Source organism: Colossoma macropomum, unplaced genomic scaffold (genome assembly GCF_904425465.1).
Source record: "Colossoma macropomum unplaced genomic scaffold, Colossoma_macropomum, whole genome shotgun sequence".
Lineage (NCBI taxonomy): Eukaryota > Metazoa > Chordata > Actinopteri > Characiformes > Serrasalmidae > Colossoma > Colossoma macropomum.
In genome coordinates, this window is record NW_023494798.1 from 17,558,340 (window position 1) to 17,581,186 (window position 22,847).

Genomic DNA, 22,847 nt, shown 5'->3' on the forward strand with positions numbered 1-22,847 from the left:
AATTGCTTATTAACAAATGGGCTCTAAAACGTTAACGTGCAGTTGGCTAGCAGCTGTCCTGATGAACTCACTGAGCTCAGTCTCCTGGTCTCCACTCTGTGCTGCAAGTTCTTAACCTGCGGGAACATTCAGCTCCAGCAGCCACCGACTGGCCACTGACCAGTGCTGAAAGTCTGAAAACACAATGTTACTGAATACAAATGTCTTTGAGTTAAATATGTTCAGTGTAAGTAGCACAGTGGCAAAAAAGCAGAATTTTGGTCCCGTCAATCTATTTATTTCCGTATGTTTTGCCCATTTTGACTATTATGATTAATATGTTTAGGCTATATATTATTTAGCTATGTTCTACAACATATAAAACAATAAATGTGTTTACATGCACTCAATAATCCAAGCATAATTCAATTTCTGCAGATATCTAAATATTCAAATGGTCACGTAAACAGTATACTCTGGTTTCTTAGATCGGAGTAAAGTCTAGAAATCTGATTAAGAAATCCGATAAAGAGAGCTGGATTTTAGCTCAGTAATCAGATTTCTCAGTGCATGTAAACTCTTACTCAGATTTCTTTCAGTCTGTGCATGTGTGAAAACAGGCCGCAGTACTGAAAAATAAGCATAGAGCGCAGCAAAACACTTTTAGAGCGACGCTGAAACCAACTACATGCTTTACAAAATTAAAGCTTTTAATATTCTTTATCTTTTCTCATTAACTGATTTCTCAAATGCATATAAACGTGTTGATTGGATTACTGACAAAATCAGATCTTCTGCAGTTATCAGATTATTAAGCGCATGTAAATGCACTATTTTTTTAATATACATTATGTGTAATGGATAATAATGAATGTATGAATTTCAAAAAGTGAACTAGTTTCTCCCCTTTTTCTTTTATTTTTTTTGTCTATTTATTATTTTATCTATTATTTTGAAGGAGGACCCTATTCACCTTCAGCATCACATAGTATTAAATAATGAAATATGTGTAACATCCACAGAGCCATCTTGAGTTTTGATTTGATTTGAAATCTCTCCGTTTCTCATGACCGGCTGTGTGCTTGTATCTGAGGTGCGAGAAAGAGACGTGAAGCCACATAGAACGAATACCAACTAGAGAGCTAGACGTGTTTCCAAGTCCAATACAACTGTTTCTGCTGTGAGTGACAGGCTGGGTAATCCCTGAGAGAAGTGGGAAGGAAAACGTCTCCTTTTTCTTCACCGCTCTGCAGCCAGTAAGCCGATTCCCTCTCAAGTGCTGCTGTCCACACACTCAACCAATCTGTTAAAGCGTAATACAGCTGCAGTCTCAGATGTGCACTTTCTAACAGTTGTACTGCGATGCCATGTGCCTACCTAACTAGAGAAGAACACTGCGCTCTTTTTGCAGCAGAGAAAATTTACTGGTGCTTTTCCAGCCGATCTCTGTAATAACACAACAGGACAGAGAGGTAAGAGCATCAATAGCATGAATAAAGTTGAAGAAATCACAGAAAATGTTACAAAACCACTCCAGTGGATGGGGCAAAAGGCAACAGGATGTATAAAAATCAGCCTTGGATCAGGCCGAATTGATATAGAAGAGAAATGAACGCTGCCTGAAGCTCCGCAGTGGATGTTAAGTGTCCCAGCAGTTGCCATAGTAACTCCACATGTGTTTACCCCTTAGTTGAAGCCCTTGAGGTGTTGAAGTGTAGCGTGGTAGCCTTGGGACCTGCGACTCCACATTCCTCCAAAGCATTCACTCCCCACAGGTACGTCCCCCCCTCCTTTTCTCTCCTTCTCTCTCTCAATCACTGTGGGAGAGGGTTCTCAAGGGCATCCTTTAAACACCGTCTTTTTTCTTCCTTCCCGTGTTCTGCTTAAGTGAATATCATAAATTTATCAATTTATTTCAACTTTATTTCTTACTTCATTAGTTTCTAGGACACCATGCAGCTCAGGGGAGTGAAAAAAACTGTATTTCTCCTTTGAGAGTAAAAATGCAATTTCACAGTCAACTTGCATTGATATGTTTTACACGACGATAGAGTGAAAACAGATAGGAGCCCCTACTTGAGCACAGAGGTCTCTTATCAGTCTCCAGGGACCAGAGACGGGAAGGAATAAAGTGTCTCCTGGTCCCGAGGAGTGTTACGTTTTCCCCATGGCAGCTAGAAAAGACACTGCAGACCTGATCTAACCTTCACCCAACATGGGACTGCTTACTCTGATGCCTTCCTTAAGATGTTTTACAAATCTAATATTTATCAATTGTACTAAAAGGGCATTTAGTGTTAGCTGGGCTGAGACAACAGTGAACAAGCAACTGTTTGAGATACATTAGAGACTATCTTTCATTATAAATGAATCAATATCTAAATAAATAAATAAATAAACAAATAGGTGCTGGGAAGGAAACGCATTCGTATGAATTGTTCACTCACTCATAGATCATTCATGTTACTATGAGTGGGGGAAAAAAAGAGATGCAACGCTTGTACACAGAATCTTCACAGAGTGAAGCAGATCACAATAATGAAGAAATCAAAAGCTCATTTATTCCAGCAGCCTCCGCCCACTTGTTCTCTCTCTCACACACACGGTGTGAAGCAGAGACATGACAGGAGCTGATAGATTCTCCTTGCTTCATTACCCCGAACTCTTTCAAACCACAAAATAAGCAGCAAAACAATAACGCTGGCGAACCCTGCATGGGCACTCTACTGAAGAGAACAGCACAAGCAAAATGGGCTCATTTCAAATTATCTCAAATGAGAGAACAAAGTTTGGCACATTGCAAAGAATGACCTGAAAAGCTCTGTTTTAGCCCCACCATGTTGGGGACTAACTGTAAACGCAGGACAATGTGGATATTGACCTGTCTGAAAATCATAAAAAATAGTCAAAATCTTCACTGTGTGAGTCCTCACTTTTAACCGTTCTGAAGTTTGGGATTACGGTTTTTAATAGTATTAAAGCAGCTTGGTTGCAGATACATGCATGGTTCCGTGCAAAAGTCAGAGACCACCCTTCATTTATTTAATTTCCTGTCAAAGCAGGCAAATAAATACAAGTTATTAATTTCTCAACATCAAGCAAAAGTAGGAATCATATTTAAGAGAAATTTTAAAGAAGCCTCAAACACCAAACATATTTTTTCAGCATTTAATGTATCCGCGCTTTGCATTTATTACAGCTTTCATTCTTTCCATGAAACTTGCTTTCAGTTTTTCAAAGAAATTTTCCACACCTCAAAAGTTCAGTTTAAAAGTTGGTTGCATTTTCTACTTCTCATCATCCAAATAATCCCAAACACAACAAGTAACGTTGAGGTCTGGACCCTGAGGTGGTCATTATTCTGAGAACACCAGCAGATTCATCACTTGATTTGCAAATTTTCTTTTTTCCCCCTATTTTCTTTTCTCAGTAACAGCTTTTTGACTACTACACAGCCTTTCAGACTCATAGTGTTGAGCTGTCTTCTCACAGTGGAAGGATGGACAGGAAATGGTGGATTTTTACAGATGTGGATCAATAGTGGAGCTTGATTATTTTGCATCTCTCTGAGATGAAAGTTTTAAGTACTGTTTTATTGATGGTGACAGTTTGGTGGACTACCAGGCATGGTTGTTTCCCCATTCTTTGCACACATTTTTTCTATATCTCATTTTTTTTTACTTTTCTTTTAGAAATTGCTGTTTTTTCACTTACTTCACAAGGAATCTGATGAAAAACATCTCCTGATGAATAAATGAATAACATATACTTAATGGCTTGGCATTAAAAAAGTGAATGGTGGTCTCTAACTTTTGCATAGTACTGTAAAGTGATGTTAATATCATGCTTGTACTTTGCAATGCTGAACTTAATAGGTATTTACTAATTTGAAGGAAACCGTAAAAAAAATAAAGAAATGTAAACTGTGTCCAGAATAATGAACAGAGCTGTAGATGATTCCACAATGACTGACAAAGCTGCATTAGAATGAAGTTCTAATAAAATGAATGTCCAGAATGGCTTGTTTTTGAAAAGTGAGGATCAACACTTCAGACAGAAGACTTATCAAGGAATTACTGTGATTAGATAGTTACAATATATTATTTATCATTTAATAACTCCTTGATGTTTCCCCAAAAATATTAAATAAAGCATATTAAATATACCCACTGTATCCAGCCTATAGTACTTCAGTCTACTGGGTTATTATTAAAGTTATTATTGAAAAAAATACCAATACCAATTTAACATGTGATTCCAATCATTTGAACAGTAAAAGGTGTATGCTCTTGCGCCTTTACCATTTTAACAATTAAAGATTGATTTCATGGTGTTAATTCTCAGAGCACATAAAAAAAATATAGTGCTGATAACTGCTAAGCATGTCCTTAGAGAGAGTTTGTCCCTCTGTTAAAGTGCATCAGGAGATATTTCACAGTTTACTGTTCTTGTGGAACTGCGAGACGAGGCTCAGCACTTGCTCTGAAGCCATGATGACTTTGTTTTGCAAGTAGGTGGCGCTGTTGGGGCCGGTCTCTTGCAGGAAGTAGCGGTAATTGACCATGATGCCGCATGAGTTGGCGATGCCTCTGGGGCTGGTGTCTGCGAGCCAGTTCAGGCGCCACAAGACGGCGCCATTCTGCAGGTGAAAGTTGGCAACGGGGTTGAGGGCATAGCCCCGCCTCTTCTCTCCATACAGGTACCAGGCACACAGGCGCATCAGCACAGGTTCCAGCGTGCTCACCAACCGCTCCGAGCGCAGCCATTCCCCAGATCCGAGAAGAGCACGCAGGGTCTCCAGAGCTGCTGCCCCATGGGCAGCACCGGTCACCCCCTCCATCTCCCTCCACTCCTGCTCAGAGAGAAGCTCAGCAGCACGGCCCTCCTTCCTGTACTGGCCCAGGAAACCCTGCAGCCAGGCTGCAAAGCCTGGGATAGGAGACAAGCTGGAGAACTGAGCCATGTGGGGGAACTCACTCTGAGGAGAAAGGAAAGATGCAGTCAGTTTTTAGGAAACGCTGCAGATTCAGTTTTATTCTCTTCTCAAAGATTTTTTTATTTTTATCCTCTGCTACACTAAATATGTTATGAAGGCTAAAAAAACTTACTGAATTATTGACTTAATTATTTATGGTTAGGTTAGTTTTATTTATTTTTTTTTACCATTTCACATTAAATGGCTGAATGCATTAAAGTGCATTCTTATCTAAATACATATTAATACTGTTATTGAAACTCTTAAAGGAACAAATACTGTAAAGCGTAAACAGTGTGAGTTTTTACATTGTGAGCAGACCTCAAAGAATAACCCATTATCTGATTCAGAACAGTCATTGGGGTACTGCTTGGATCCACACTTGGCTGAAAATGAATTTAACGGTTTTGATATTTGAATTGGCTGCTGCTTCAAAGTGGCGTTTGTTAATGGAGACTGCTGGGACAAAAACAAGCCGCAATGTAATTTTTTCGACCGTTATGTAGTTATATATATATATATATATATGCAGTACAGGATATGCTGCACCTAGTGGAAGCACAAAAGGAGCTCTTTAGAGCCAGGGCCAGTTCAGACAGCCTCTTTCCCTCTTGCTCCCTCGCTATCTTGCAGCTTTTATTCAGCCCTCTGAAAACTATACTCAAGCATATCGACTCCCCCGCGGTTCTTTTTTCCTCTTGGACTAAGACATGGACCCACTCGCACTACACATACAAATTCTCTCTCTCTCTCTCCTGTCTATATTTGACTCAGAGGAAGCAGGCAGCAAACTAAGCCAAAAGGTGTCAGACAGGACCCCTGAGGGGAGAGAGTTTAAGTCTGTTTTCTATCTCTCAGCCTCACTTCCTCATTCATCTGTGTATTCTCTATCACATACTCGGAGGAAGTGAGGATAAGCATGTCTGGGGGTCACTTTCTATTCATCAGCTCAATTTACTGCAAATCCTTGGTCAGCAAGCATAGAGGAAGCGGTAGAGGAAGAGGGAGGGGGAGAGAAAGAGTGAGAACAGAAGAGTCCCATGAGTACAATGCTGAAAGACAACTAGACCCTCTTCTCCTCCTCCTAAATCACACCATGACCTTTTTTTCTTTTTTCTCTCCCTCCCTCCATCTTCCATCCATCACTGTAGTGGTTCCCCAGTGGCAGAGTGAGTCACCTTCACTCCTCCTGTTTGCAGTGGGACACACTGCACCACACACTCACACACACACAGTCCGGCACTCCCCCATCATAATCAGCCACATTGACCCTATTCTTATATGAGTTCTCTTGCTCTCTTTCTCTCCACACCAAACACATTACAATACTATTTACTTGAGCACTGGCAGGAAAACATTCTTCCAAACAGCACAGGCGTTTGCCATGCAGCACCCTTATCACTGACACACCCTATACAGACCTCATTCACTGCGGCATGAGTACAAATCTTGCCAGTATGGGCCATTTGCATGAAATAATGCCCATCAGCCCTGCGTCTGTGCCCCGTCCCATTTCCCATGCAGCAGCAGGCCCCGCTCCCTCGCTCAGCTCTCAGCGAGAACAGCAACCCCACAGGCCTCCTCTGAGAGCTCTTAACAGGGCTTAACCTCCATTACACAAACAGCCACCCTGCACTTTATTTCATCAACATTTTCCATGAAGCAAAAAGTCATCTGAATCTATAAACCTGAGAGCCACTTGTTTTTTTTTTCTCCCTCATTCAATTCTGCCGTCATCCAATAAAGCGACTACACAACTCTCAGACATGCCATGTTTTCCATATCTGTCCACATTATTGAGGTTGACAGCTGAGATTTCATTAGTTTTTGTTTCTCTCTCTCTCTCTCTCTCTCTCTATGGATATGAAAGAGAATATATAAATTCCACACTTTACTCTAGGTGGCACTGTGCTGATAGGTGTATATGATGTTCCAGCCTCATGCCTTTTACCAAATTCATATGAGCAAACAATCCCTAAAGTGCTTCATCTCCACTGGCTTAAATAAGAGAGATAGGACAGCAATGCCTACAGAGAATTACAAGAAAGAACAACCTTTTTTTCTGCATGAGTCAAGCAATTCACTTCCACAAATTGCTCGGTGCTCCAGTGGTCTAAGACCAAGTTCTACATTAGTGCCCACAGTTCTATGATTTGTTTACCTACACAGATCAATTAAGCACAAGTAACTTCTGGAAGATATCAGGAAAATACTGGTCTGTGACAGACACTCAATGTTCAAAGACAGCTTTTACTCTGATCCTCATAATAACATGTCAGAGAGATCCGTGTAAGACATTAGAGCAAGGCACTCTTGGTTAACTCAAATACTTGACAGTGCTTTTGGACAACTGTATGGTGCAGAAACAGCCTATGCCCCCTGTGACTCATAGCTACAAAACATGTTATTCTTGTATTCAGCTACTGAAAAGTATGGTATCTGTCAGCCATAATCCATGTGGTTTAGAAAGCGGTTGTTAGTGGACCGTATGGACAGTAGTGAAAAGCATGACTTCAGCATGTCTAGCTGTGCGGTTGACAGTAACAAGCTGTATAGTTTGCCCCTCAATCAGAGGCTGAACTACTGTGTACAGTACTCATACTCTTGTGTGGGTGGACCACTCCATCTCTCTCCAGATCTCTAAATGCTCAGTTTAACCCCATTCTGCTAGATGACACTTCCTCATCCACATGGTAGAAGCACAGTATTGCTAACATTTACAATCACAACATAATCACCACATGTTGAGCAGTATGTTTGATACCTTCATGTTTTTTTCAATGTAACAGAGCATTTGCTATCTAAAAGATCTCAGGCAGTCATTCTAATCTGCTCACACTAACCTGCAATTCTCGGACCACCCTCTTGATGAGGTAATTACCGAGCTCCACTCCCTGCAGGCCAGCCTGTGTGGAGGAGATGGAGTAGAAGATAGCAGTGTTGATCTTCTGAACCTCCTCTATTGCATCCAGAGTTGCAAACTCTCTCACAATACTCTGAGAATAGAATAACAGACAACAATAAAGTCAGACATAAAGTTAAGCAGCAAAATAACTGCAGCAATGAGTCTTGCAAATGTCTGTAAATCTTGATACTGGCTATGTTTACATGCAGTCTAATAATGCTTCAATAATCAAGCTGGTTTGTAATACACTATACTGCCAAAAGTATTCGCTCGTCTGCCTTCACACGCATATGAACTTCAGTTACATCCCATTTTTAATCCATAGGGTTTAATATGATGTCGGCCCACCCTTTGCAGCTATAACAGCTTCAACTCTTCTGGGAAGGCTTTCCACAAGGTTTAGGAGTGTGTTTATGGGAATTTTTTATGGGGATTTTTATGGGGATTTACCATTCTTCCAGAAGCGCATTTGTGAGGTCAGACACTGATGTTGGATGAGAAGGCCTGGCTCGCAGTCTCCGCTCTAATTCATCCCAAAGGTGTTCTATCGGATTGAGGTCAGGACTCTGTGCAGGCCAGTCAAGTTCTTCCACACCAAACTCACTCATCCACGTCTTTATGGACCTGGCTTTGTGCACTGGTGCGCAGTCATGTTAGAACAGGAAGGGGCCATCTCCAAACTGTTCCCACAAAGTTGGGAGCATGAAATTGTCCAAAATCTCTTGGTATGCTGAAGCATTAAGAGTTCCTTTCACTAGAACTAAGAGGCCGAGCCCAACTCCTGAAAAACAACCCCACACCATAATCCCCCCTCCACCAAACTTTACACTTGGCACAATGCGGTCAGACATGTACCGTTCTCCTGGCAACCGCCAAACCCAGACTCGTCCATCAGATTGCCAGACGGAGAAGCGTGATTCGTCACTCCAGAGAACACGTCTCCACTGCTCTAGAGTCCAGTGGTGGCGCTTTACACCACTGCATTCGACGCATTGCACTGCACTTGGTAATGTGAGGCTTGGATGCAGCTGCTCGGCCATGAGCTAATCTGAAGGCCACGTGAAGTTTGGAGGTCTGTAGCGATTGACTCAGCAGAAAGTTGGCGACCTCTGCACACTATGCGCCTCAGCATCCGCTGACCCCGCTCTGTCATTTTACGTGGCCTACCACTTCGTGGCTGAGTTGTTGTCGTTCCCAATCGCTTCCACTTTGTTATAACACCACTGACAGTTGACTGTGGAATATTTAGTAGCGAGGAAATTTCACGACTGGACTTGTTGCACAGGTGGCATCCTATCATGGTACCACTCTGGAATTCACTGAGCTCCTGAGAGCGACCCATTCTTTCACAAATGTTTGTAGAAGCAGTCTGCATGCCTAGGTGATTGGTCTTACATACCTGTGGCCATGGAAGTGATTGGAACACCTGAATTCAATGATTTGGATGGGTGAGTGAATACTTTTGGCAATATAGTGTAGGTTTGTTGCTAATGTGTGTTTTATGCATATTTTTGCATGGTAAATTCAAATATGTAATCAATTTTGCTCTATCAGCCATACATTTTGTGTGATTCATTTTTTTATTATTACAAATCCATATATACAGTACTGGGCAAAAGTCTTACGCACCTGAGGAAATTATATTTTAAAAGCTATTTATACAATACATGCTTTTGCTCAGAATGACATATATCAGAATCAATCAATTCACTCGAAAATACATTGAAAGTAATCCGTATTTTCAATGCAGCCAAGCACTTACAATGCAAAGGGACTGAGAAGAAAATAAAATGGAATTTAATTAGTTTAAACTAAAATGGACAGAACTGTATGAACAATAATAAGAGTAACATCAAACATGATAAAAGGGAAAAGAGAAAGAGAATTAAGATTTAATTAAAAAGGGGAACAATAAAATAAATAAAAACAAAATATACTACTTAAAAGCAGTTAATAAATTTTAACATAAAAAAATAAAAAAGGCAAACTAAAAATTGAAACAATCCAGTAAAAGCATTGTAAAAAGTAAAAATAAAAATGAATAGAATTAATATCAAATAAAGAAATTAAGATTTTAATCAGCCTAATACAATAAAATAAAATTAATGGAAAAAAAGTAAAAAGGAGAAAGGAAAAAAAATTTAATTCAACTAAAACAGTTGCAGGCTGTCTCAAGGTAACTAGAGATTAAAAGTTTAACATGATTGAGTGAGCAAGCCAGGTTTTAGAGACTCCTGTAGTGAATTCCAGCTCACTTGTGCACTGTAGCTAAAAGCAGATTTTCCCAGTTCAGTAAAATCTCTAGGTGCCTGATAGGTGATTCAGTCACTAGAGCGCATTATTTATAGAGATCATAGAAGAGATATAAGCTGGCATATGGCCGGAGAGTGATTTATAAATAAAAATAAGCTAGTGCCGTGAGGGTTGCCAGTAATGAATCTCAAAGTGGAGTAATATATTGAGTCTAGTCAAATAACATTAAAATAAGTATTAGTTGTATGTATCTTGATGATTCATTAAACAATTTCCAAACCTCTTCTCATGTAGTTACCATCCAAGACCTTGGCTCCATCAATACAAAGTATCAAGTATTTTTATATTTTGGCACATTTATTACATTACAAAATTGGACTAATAAAGAACTCAAAATGACACCGTATGTGTCTTTGTTAAGTTGACAGTAAATGCTGCTCAATGCATATGCATAAATTTAGTTCAGATTTCACGTACTGTTCATGTAGATGAATATTTTCATCAGATAATTGAGTTTAAGGTAAATATAAACAGTTCATTTGGAACCTGTCATTGGAATGAATTCTTCTACACTTAAACATGGTTACTGATTATTATTCACTACTGACTGAACTGAGATGTGTAAAGTAGGAACTAAACTAAGGGTGAATAGAGTCCTTGGTCACTCACTTGGATGTTATCTGAAATATCTTGTGTGAGTGCCACATGCAAGACCACCAAAGGTTCTCCAGGCATGGAGGCGTGAGTGAAGGCATAGCAGCGTCGATAGGGTCCAACTCTACGTTTAATGTCTGTCCAGTTACGCACTGGATGGACTGCCTCATATCTGTAAAAACAGAAAATGAAGAGATGTTTCAAAATACTGTCCTTTACACAGCTTTTCATTAGCAATGCATCCTTTGCTTGTAGATCTCATGTCTGATCTCATGTCTATAGCGATATGAATTAAAACTCTTTTTGAGTGCCTTCAATCTATATTACACAAAAATCTTGGTGTATGTGAGTGAGAGCTTGTCTTACTGGCTGATCTTCTGAAGGAGCTCACAAGGGGACTGCCAGGTGATTCTCTCCAGCCGGAGCAGCCCAACAGAGAACCACTCAGACAGGAGGCTCTTCAAAGTGCTGTTAAGATCCTAAAAGACCAACACAGAAAATTGTACAATTATGCAAGAACTAACCATGTGTCTATACAGTCAAACTAGACACTAAATAAGATGCCTAAATAAAGCGTTGTTATTTGACAAGCATTGTACAGAGCCTAATGAAATCTGTCCCTAATCCAGCAATGAAAGAACTGGTTTGAAAGAAGCTAATTCAACACTAATTTAATTTTCCTCTGGATTATGTTATATTTGCACACAACATCTTATGTCTTCACGGCACATTTAATATTTCTGATCATCTGCAGCCCAGCATGCTGAGTTTCAGATTTAGGCGAAATTTCATTGCTCAGTGCAGGCTGCTGCATTACAGGACTGTTTGTATGCCCTATAGGTGGTTTTATCAGATGTGCTCCAAGAGAGGAGAAAGAGATCGGAGGTAAACACACTGCCATTTTAGCAAGTAGATGTCCCTTTTCTTCACTAAAGAATCTCAGAGAACTGCACTCTTGTGCTCAGTCACTTAGAAACAAAGACAAACGTGGACAGTGGTATACATGCACCCTCAAGCACACATTTCCATGTCCATGTGGGCTCTTTCTAGAGATAACAAGCTAAACATAAATGCCTGTCAATCAAACCATCCCCCTGCACCAGCACACACACACACACACCTTCTGAAGCTTAAGAATCATAGTCTGACCTTAAACAGCCCAAGTCTGCCTACTAGAAATTCTACAAATATTTCACCTGTTATTGTATTTTCTTCTCACATACAGCCACAATTCTTTCTTTTTGACAGGTAAGTAAACTGAGAAGACATTTTCTCAGATAACACAGAGTTAAGGAATGCAGTGGCATTTCTGCCTGGACAGGGAATCAAATCAGAAACCTTCTGGTCCTATCTATCCCAGTAAGTTGCAAAGAAAGAGACAGCCCATCAGTACATGTGAGTCAGTTCATTAAAAAATATAGAGCTAAATTACCAGTTGCAATTGTCAGCTGTACGTCTAATATTGGACCAATTTTAATCATGAACCCATCAATGTCCATATCTGAAAACAAATCTGAAGAAATGTTTTGAATTGATCAAATTATATGGCTAAAGAGTTAGTGTTTACTCACAATTTATTATACTAAATTTAGATCGCATGGAACTGTGGATTTTCAACAGAAGAAAATCCAAAGTCGATTGTGAATAAAACTTTGATAATTAAATGCAGCCTGAGTATAATAATCATTTCCGCTAGCACTTTTATGTTTGTCAGCACCAAGCAAATGGTTATGTTCACTTCCCACACAGGGTTTAATGCTCAGGTCAGCTCTGCTTAACCACAGACATTTGAAGTTTAGAACAGACATTCAAGTAGCATATTCTTAATTTTGTATGTGGAAGATTTCCTTCAGTAAAGCCAAAGCTCTGAACATTACTCAAGCAGTCTGTTAGCCTGCTATTAGTCGTCTACTGAACCATTCAGCCTTTCACTTGACATACTATTTACTTCACGTACATGAACTTTCTATCTACAAACATATGTGCATTCGTGAGATCCTGCTGGTTTGGGTTTCCTCTTTTCCAGTGGTGTCAACAACTACCCCTGGTGGAGAATCTTCACCATGTCAAACACAACTTTATGACTTACGGATACTGTGTTCAACAACAATGTAAATTTTAAACACTTCATGTTTTAAATCAAGTAATCCATTTTAGGTCAAAATTTATTAGAGCTCTAATCAGAAAAAGGTCTGTGGCATGTTTAAATCAGCAATGTAGTTACTCGATATGAACTGGTTAAATTTTCTGTGTAGCAACAAAATGATATTGGCTGCAGTTATGTGGTGCATCTCTACTGTTAGCAGACTTACAAACAAATAAAAAAAAATTAAAAATTCAAGTAAATGCAGTTAATGAACCTAAAGGCATTAAATCCCAAACAGTAACACTTCCCATCACCTGCAGTGCTGCACCAGTGAGCAGCTTGGTTAGAGCAGGAAAGCTGCCCAGGAGGAAGAGGAGCACAGGGGACAGCATGCTATTTCTCATTGCAGCTAGGGTACGGATATAGTCTACATCACTTCACTTTTCTGTCAATCACAGGCCTAGTCTAAGTGCTATCCCTGGACCAGAGCCCCCAAACTAGGCACATTTCCACTTAACTTTAAAAATTATCAAACCCATTTTGGACAGAAAATTACTTCTAAGCACTTGCAGGATGTTATTCCACTTTACACGCAAGGGCAACTGGCAGCACTTAAAATTCTGCACCCAGCACAAATTTGTATTTGCTTACATGGCTGAATTTCCTCCAGGGCCAGAGGTAAATCAGGGAATCACACCAGATATATGGCATCATACCCCTGGCTAAAACTTTCAAAACTGCAACCCTCAATATTTGTGTGCATGTGTAAGATACCTGTTCATACACACACACACACACACACACACACACACAAAGTTTATCCAGGTAGAAGTAAGGCATGTGTGCATGTGTCTAATATAGGCCAAAATTAGCAACGAGGACAAATAATCGTATATGTTGATTAATCCATTGGTAGCGTTTCTGAAGGATTTTTGCCATGCTATACTTAAAAGTGCAGCTGCTTCTCTGCCTCTAGCGAGAGAGAGACCCAAATTTCTCCTCACACAAAGCAGGAGAGAGAGAGCAAGTCTGGGACAAATCTGTATTTCAATAACCTCGCGGCTGATCAAAACCCTTTGAAATATAGACTGTGGGATTCTCAGGTTTGGTGACATGATGGAGGGCAGGGCAGAGAAGAGAAAGGGCAACAGATGAAGGAATAAAAAAGGGAAACTTTGAAATGTAAGTTTTCATCCAAACTTACATCTTTTGCAGACCATCATAGGCAATGCAATGGATCTTTGATGCACATCACTGTCTACATGCACAAAATCAGAAATCACATAATATTTAAGCTAGAGCAAAGCTAAGCTCTTTTTGGTATTTTACCAAGAGCAAATTTATTGCTCTTATCATTAATGCTGATCTTGCTTAGCTAGCTAACTTTAAGTTTAGTTCAAACTAACTGACTTTCTGTCTCACGTTGGTGGATCACCACCGCAACACGGCTACATCACCGTGGGCAAATTATGCCTCACGCCAAACCTGCTCTAGGACAGGTCAACCCCTTAAATAGCCAGGGCCCACCTAAAGTTTTATTACACACTTCTATAAGAATAGCTCAGCTAGTTTGCATTGAAGACCCTTTAGTTACTATGTAGATACAAAGAATATAAATCAATTATTACTTGAAGTGGAGTGGAGACAGCACTGCTACTGGACTTCTTTTCATGTTTCACATAACTGACTGTTCATCATAAACCTCAAGCCTTCATGTCTATGTGCACAAGAATTACTCACAGCTTAAGTATCGAAGCCCAGGTTAACAGAGAAAGTTGGTAAAACAGATTAACCACAGTTACATCATTTGGTTTGAAGTTAGGACGTCCTTTGTAATACATGCCCCTGACCTCACTAATGCCCTTGTGGCTGCATGCAATCAAATTCTAACAGCAATGTTCCAACATCTTAGAAGAGTAGAGGCTGTTACTACAGCAAAGGGAGACACATTCCCTATTAATATTCTTGATTTCAAAAGAAATGCTGGATGAGCGGGTGTCCACAAACCTTTGGACATTCAGTGTGCACACAAACTCTCCATTACAGCCTTTTTCCCATAAATAATTTTTATACGGCATTACTGACCCTTACATTTGATGACAACAAACTAACGCAGAACTTGAAACCCTATTTCACGCTCCCTCAGAATCCCTGAACAACCCAGGCAAAACAGGATCAGCAAGTTCGGTGCATATAGCTTTGAACTGCTGCAAAGCTAAAATGACTTACAGCCCCAAGTGCATGGCCCATATACTGAACCATGCAAGCTTAGGTGATGAATTCATTATTTGACAATTATGCTACTTTTGGTTTCAAGAAAAGGCAAAGTTCTCTTTTTCTGAGTATTTCAGAGTACACAGAATACACCTTTTTCAGGGATCACTGTTCTGTGTGGAAAAATCGATGTTGACGCAAATGTTTATACTGAATAAAGGGCAACGACTCCTGCCATTTCAAAATGAGTTAAGGTTTAAGCAATCGCATCAGAAGCCTACACAAGAACTAGAAATGAAAGTTAGCAACAAATCACAAAAGAGAGCCTCTTAACGTTCAAGGCCTAGCTGAACGTCCTGAATGTCTTGAAAGAATGGCCCACTCTTGCATCTTCAAGTCTGTTTAAAGCTCTGCCTGCCTTTGTTCTTTCAGTACATGCCTCTTTACTCTGTCTGCATGTCTCAATATTTGGATTCTGGATTCTGATGGGAGTAACAGAATCAAACTGAAGCTGATGAGACAAAGGGGTCAAACAGTGTAACAGTCTAATGTCCAATGAAAAATTTGATTTCTTAAATTCTGCTTCACTTAACCTGGCTATGAACATCAAACACAGTTTCAGCGTTGCCCCAGTGCATTTGTGAGCAGGGAAACAGTGATGTGTGATGCACTGTCTGGTCTAGAGTGCTTTAAATCATTTCACAGTGCTTTTGAAGTTCCTTTGATTCTTCCTCTGTGTCAATTATAAGTTCAAACTACTCTACTGACAATGCACTGCTTAATGATCCGTCACTCCTGCTTTTTAACGGAGCTTTTAAGAAAGTTAAGACGTGCAATTCAGTATGAATTTGAGACTGTGGTTAAAGAATGTAAACTAAGTCACAGTGTAATCAATAAAAGAAAGATAGGCTCATTCTCTTATGAAATAACCTTGACAACTTCTGAAACTGAAATGACTCAACATTAAAGCTACTTCATATCCCAGTCTAGGCCGAGTCTCTAGTCACATCACCAGCAAATGTTTGGTGCCATTTTAAACACGTTCCATTTAAGAAGACATTTTTGGGCGTTTCAACAGCAGCACAGATTTTGGAGAAAATGTTCCCCTAGCTACAAAAAATATGTTGACACAGCGCATTATAAACTAATAAATCCCTCCTGCATCTCCAGTAATCTGTAAAGAGGCCAAATAATACCTGGAGGCGAGATACTGAAAGAGAAAAAATGGTGCCATGCTAAGCAAGAATCCCTTAGTTGATGAGCAGTTAGATTCTCAAGCTTAGGCAACACACCTGGAAATGAGTGCTCTATCACCTCCTGTCCAGAATCACCAGATATGAAGGATATACATTTTGCTGATGAGGCTCAATAGCATATACCATTCAGACCATCTCATACAAAGTTCCTGAGATACCGTATCACCACATGACCACAGGAATTACACCTTAACACCAGGACACAAATTGGCTATAGGAGCAAAGCCAAGCTAAGCTAAGAATTCATTAATAACAGGTGCTGGTTAAAAAAAGGAATGCAGATTATCTAGAAGGAGTGACTCTGTGTGAAAAAAGTTCAGAATTGATATTAGTCTACACCCTGCTTGACTATTCAGCACATTACCACCTTTTATCACCAGCAAAATAAAATATAATCCCATAGTTGTGATCATATGTGTGTGAAATAGCCTAAAACCAGCTTCCAGTAAAAGTGATGTTATTTCATTAAGTAGCTACCAAAAAACAACTTGAGGAAAAGTAAACAAACAAACAAACATATATGAAATTTTTCCAGACGTCAACCAGACACTATTCTTCTCCTCTGGGGATGCTTTAGTCTAAAATAAAATGCTAAAGCTTGAAAAATAAATGTCTGAACAACAGCAAAGTAGCCCAAGTGACATAACCAGTATGTGGGCAGCATAACCAGATGTGGGCAGTAACTAGTTACAGTTACTAAGGCCTTGTTCAGACTGCCAGCCCAAATCTGATTTGTGGCACATCCAGATTGTATCCGGTTTGAATTTTGATAGTCTGGACAGCAAACAGCCTAATGAAACTACACCTGGAGGTGGTTTGAAATATAACTCCAAATGGATTTTCCATCACTCACAACACGACAAACAAAAGTGATGTCAAATCCAGACTAATGGAAGTGCTGGGATTCAAGAAGAGCACCAAAGATGCCATAGAATTCTGAAGCGTTTGGAGGGCGAGATCATGTACCTTCATCTCTCCTGCATCTGTGCATCTGTGTATGAAATCTGTTTCACTAGCGCAGCTGCCTAGTTACGGCAACCCATGCAGACAGGTTGCTGATGTCTGGACACACAAATCCGATTTGCCTACAGTCTGAAAGTAACTTAACTTACATGTACTCAAGTAAAATGCTGATGGATTTTATTTTTTCGTGAGTATATTCAAATTTATTTTTTTACTTCTACTCAACTACATCTGTGAGGAAGGGAATCTACTTTTTTACTTAGTTACATTTTAGTCATTCACATTTAGCTACTAATTCCTTTTTGTATTTAATTTCTTTCTGTTACGTAGATTCAGGTTACGCAGGTAACAGATCTGCAAGTTACTCGACTTTTTTAGTAGTGTTTGAATTGCTACCTTTGAACTTCAACTCAAGTTGGTTTTTGAAAAGATAGTTTTACTTTCACTGAAGAAGGGGTATTTTACTTAAGTATGGTTTTAAGCTAGTCTACCATCCTCTTAACAGAATGAAATTAAACTCAGAAAAAAGCAGGTAAGCAGGTAGACAGAGTACAGTTGTAAAAACAGGACAGCTCTAAGTTGTCATATTAAATAAAACATACATTGCCATGATCACTGATCTGTCAACAAAAAATGACATATTATATGTCAGGGTACTAGAATTTGTCAAATTCACACCAGTGTGAAAGGAACTTAGTGGGCGACAGCTGTAAAACAGTGCAACAGTTGTATTTTTACTTGATGCTCTTAAATCCGGAATGAAGTCTGAAGTGTGTATATATCTCAAACAGCACATGTTTACCTATGTGCTGTTTATTATTGTTTTTAATGGGTTTATTCTTGGTAAGGGGAAAACTGTAACAAATATAGGCACCACGTCTTTAAAGACATTGTAGAAAATGTGAAATATAAGTGCAGCGAAATGAGAGTCAGTAGACAGATAAACGAAACATGCAGAAAAATCAGTTGATTTTGACTGAGTTTTTGTGCACAAAACAAAAAAAAAAAAAAACAATCAAAAAAGTCACAACTGTACTCTGTCTAGGCCTAAAAAGAACTACTTACACTACACTATTACTATCTGCTTGTGACTGAGTAACGATACTGAATTGACACACTCAGCTTTCGCCATCAAAGGGGAACTCTACCGATTTTCAAAAATTCTACATAATTTAAAGGTTGAGTTGTAAAGGTCATTCAGAGTGTTTTGGTGTGAAATGCTCTGTTCTAGAGAAACTTGCAGAGTCAGAATTGTTCACAGTGGTGGTGATGTCTGAAGAGTTTAATGCCTCTAAAAGCTTCCTCACAGAAAGTTATTACATGAAATGGTTAGATATCGGCTGCCTGATGTCTGACACATTGCTTTTTAAAAGTCTTGGCTTAAAATGTATTTTAATCCATTAATTTTAACTCATTCATAGTGGAGGGGTACATGCAGGTTGCTGTAAGGCAAAATAGTCCCCTAAGAAACCTTATTTATGTGGGGGGGTGGTGGTGTGGCCAAGGAAAACTAGCCCAGGCGTTAAAAAACAACAACAATAACAAAAAAAATTACATAGAAAAACTCGGCAGACACGTACACGTAGTTGACTGGTGGTTTTGGTTAGTAAATGGCTATATGTGTGTTGTAGACATCGAGACCACTGGTTACTATCCCCACAAATAAATCTGTAAGTTTCTCTACAATCAACCTTTCACGCCCAACCACTCTGAAGCACTCCTTTTACATCTCAAAGACTGATTTATTTACAAAATTTGAAAAACGGGTGGAATTCCCCTTTAAGTAGGGCAAAAGTCACCCGCTCTGCTGCTGCGACATCGTTTTATTTACAACCGAGTGTAACGGACACCGCGGGCCAAGTGGGCGAAGGGGGATGCTGACGTCATGTCAACTTTTCCAAGCACATTATTACTTTCCAAACATCGCAAACGGCATTAATTCAACTGTCTTAAACACACGGCGGAACTGTTGTCCTACCAATCTGCTCAATAGTATTATCTAGAGTTAGCAGCAGTGTAGTTACCCTCATATGGGGACTGTCAGTAACTTTAGAAGTCGTAATGTCGAGAACATCTGCACGGAGGTCCACCAAAAACTTCACTCCCCCCTCAACCCTGCTTATATGGCTGAGTAAGTGTCTGTATCTGGGGGTTAAACTGTAACGGAGTCTGTCCTCCACTTGCAGCACTGTGGCCGAGTCCCGCAGCTGCGTGTCCAGCAGTTTCACTGCCAGCTCCGAGACCCCTCTGTGGTCCACTCCGAACTCCTTTGACAGTTTTTCGAGAAACGCCAGTTTCTGTTCTTTGTTCAGCTTTCTGTAGAAGTACATGAACTCCAGGCTGTTGGAGTCTGGCGGCGGGGGGGACTTGTCCCTCGTCTCGTAGGTGGGCAGTGGTGTCACGGTCCTGCGCAGGAGTTCCTCCATGCTCCTCTCGCCGTTGAGCCCTGTGGAGGACCACCTCGGCCGAGCGCCTCCACACTGCCTCCCTCTGAGGCTCTGGACGCTCCTTAAAACACACCAGTACCGCCAAGCGCACAGAGGAGCGGCGAAGCGGATTGGTGACATCGCACAGTCGAAACACAAACCGCAGCTCAGCACCAAAATAAAACAGCCATCTGACCTCCCGCTCTCCGTGATCACTTCCGGTTTCTTAAAGGGGAAGAGCACGTTTTATTCATTCGCTGTTTTCAAGAGTCCAAATACGCTTTTTAATCTTTTAAATGAATGCGATGTTGTAAATTGCGTCCTATTAGACAAATGTTTTTTATTTAATGAGTCAGTCATTTTATGGGCACCTATTTGGTAGTACATGATGTAACTCACTCATATATATATATATATATATATATATATATATATATATATATATATACATATATATATAGGGGGTCTTGAAAACAACGCCCCAAAGCACATACACTTATTAGGTAGAATAATACTTTTGGCTTACTTAGGCCAAAGACCATATAATGTAATTGTATATTTTGTATGAACTGTACCTGTATTTAATTATACATTTCATATTACAAGCTTCAGTAATCCTTTCTTATTAGACTGGGTTCAAAGAGTTGAATAAAACATCCTTTCGCACCAGCGTTGCACATCTGTTAGTTACTCAAACTAGTGGGCATTGCTAGTACACTTGATGAGCTGAAGATCAGGCAAAATCAGGAAACTCAAGAAATTAAATTTTACTAAACTTTTCTACAAACCTTGAATCTACAAAAAAATTAAATGTTCAGCTTGACTGACCTACGTGTTTTCCACTAACGATTTACTGTTTTGCATTTCTGTCTCAGGGCAGACACACTGTGGTGAATCACTACAACTCGTAGAGCCGCATTGAGTCTAGAATGCGAGTTATCAAAGGCTCGGCCCGTCACGCGGCAATCACACAGTTCGAGTTCCCGGATGTCCGTCGTCGAGCTTGTAGAGTGAGTGCTGCTCCAAGATGTTTAGATCATGTTATAATTTGGCATATTAAAGTCTAGCATTCTATCTGTCGTTCAATGCCCACTGAAAAATAGTGAGTTTTCAAGGACATTTAACGATTTAACACAACGCAAACACATCTTCAGTACAATTTGAATGGCTCAGCTGTTATAATGTTCGCTAGCGTTAGCTAGCTAACAGAAACATGCTGAACACCAAGTACCTAACGTTACCACGCGTCACAGCTCTCCATTACCTCATTCTTTTCGTTTTCCAGATTATTTATGTTCGTTAGTCATATTTAAAGGCTGAGCACTTCGTACAATTTTAATGATATCTTCTCTGTGGGAAAAGAGATACTGCTGAGTGGTTGCGACGAGACTTTGCTCGTTTTGCTCGTTTAACCAGAGAGTTTGATAGCAGTAATGTTACTCTGCCTTGCCTTTAACCTAGCAAGAAATAGGATGGAGTACCAAATGACACTTTTCACAAATATGGATCACTGAGTTTGCGCTAGAAAATCATACATGCCGCTCCACCATCTGAATGTGTTTGACTTAATTTGTCCCAAGTGTTAGATGAGCCTCTCTAATCACAGTGGGTCACATTAATAAACCTGGGTTAAGCATAGCTTAGCCTAGGTTGCAGAAACAATGATACAAACCTTCTTTAATCTTGATTTAGGCATAGACTTAGTCTGGGCCTGAGATACTGACCCAAAATGCCTGTATAAGTTTGTATTGAGTGAATGTTTGTATCTATAGTAGGCAGGTTGTGCACATACATTTATATTCCATACACATTGCTGCTGGTATTATTGAATACCCTGCTGTGCCTTTGTGTGTAGTTTTAGCTGGATGTGCTTATAAGTGATAAGTGTGTATAAGCCTGGCATCAGCACTGAATGATGGCTGAAAAAGACAAAGGTGGGAAGGCCAAGATGAAGAAAAACAAAGAGACAGGACTAAGTGATGACCATTCCAATGGAGACGTACTCCGGTGAGTAACATTTAGGAACAGTTAGGAAACCAGTTTGATGTGTCTCTTTCCATTACCCATCCAGCACTGTTGTAAGAGTGAATACTCGTACACTCAGGTGATGTACCTTCTACATCCTCATCAGTCAGTTTGACAGTATGACAGTACTAGGAAAGTACTGGGACATGTGGGCCACTTGGCATTAATATAGAACTGTGTGTGCATTTGGTGCTCAGATAAGAAACACACACAAGTTAATGGCAGGTGTGTTCTGAAGTGCATGCACAGTTTGTAATGTGATGGGATCTGGGTGACCACCCGTGGTGGTCAGACTTGCCCAATGTCTTGGACAGTGCCCACCCCCCCCCCGTCCTGCTCCCCTACGAATGAAACAGTGTTGGCCCACAGAATGGAATATGCAAAATAAGATTGTCAGCTGCTTCCCCAGTCTGTCTCTCTGTCAGTGGCTTTCCCTCTCTTTCTCCCTTTGCTCTGACACAAAGACGTGTCTAAATGTGTTGTTATAAGAAAAAGTGGAATCATTTTTCCACTGGAAAAAAACAAAAAAAAACAAAAAACACATTAAGCTTCTTTTCATACCATGCACTTTGTATTCAGTACTCTGGTCTGTGTAATATTTGTTATTTGAGTGAAAGTAACCAGAAATTAATAGCATCACAAACAACAGCTGTGCATTATTATACACAACACTACATTTTGCAGCAGGAAACGCCTTCCGCGTTGGAACCAAAGATGGAGACAAATTGAGCTCCTGAATAAATGATCTGCACCAGCAATCGTTAATCTAACCAAGTGTGAAGTGAGTGGGTGGGAGCTTGCATTCATTATTTGGAGCATTGTACTCCATCTTTTTATGAATAAATTAATTTAGCATGATATCTGATGCATTATATGGGCAGAAAAACGCAGGCCGAGCCATCCATCTCTGGCGTTTGTAATTAATCAGACGAACTGGAGAAGAATAGACACCTGTAACTGTTACTGACAGCAGCCTCTTGTGACGAGGCCTGCTGGCATGCTGTCACACACTCCAGTGAAGGGAGAGGATTGTTAGAAAACAGGAGGAAATGCAGCCTATATTCATCTGTTTTTTTTCTTGTTTACTAGCATGTTCCCCCTCTGATTCCAG

At 40.0% G+C, this 22,847-nt stretch overlaps 2 protein-coding genes across 2 annotated transcripts in view; one reads left to right on the plus strand and one right to left on the minus strand.

The window, feature by feature from the left end:
• Positions 1 to 2,517: 2,517 nt before the first annotated feature.
• On the minus strand, positions 2,518 to 19,925 carry mlycd (malonyl-CoA decarboxylase). Its single transcript, XM_036584659.1, has 5 exons — positions 19,310 to 19,925; positions 11,133 to 11,245; positions 10,782 to 10,938; positions 7,798 to 7,950; positions 2,518 to 4,957 (listed from the first exon to the last, which is right to left on the minus strand). The coding sequence occupies exons 1-5, from the start codon at positions 19,850 to 19,852 to the stop codon at positions 4,412 to 4,414; spliced, it is 1,512 nt and encodes a 503-aa protein (XP_036440552.1). The 5' UTR covers positions 19,853 to 19,925; the 3' UTR covers positions 2,518 to 4,411.
• Positions 19,926 to 20,691: 766 nt separating this feature from the next.
• The window catches only part of zgc:173742 (DNA topoisomerase I, mitochondrial), a 34,641-nt gene continuing 32,485 nt past the window's right edge, over positions 20,692 to 22,847 (plus strand). Inside the window, exons 1-2 of the mRNA XM_036584658.1 lie at positions 20,692 to 20,721; positions 21,567 to 21,718. Coding sequence (XP_036440551.1) covers positions 21,624 to 21,718 — 95 coding nt within the window. The 5' untranslated portion in view covers positions 20,692 to 20,721; positions 21,567 to 21,623. The remainder of the gene's footprint in view (positions 20,722 to 21,566; positions 21,719 to 22,847) is intronic.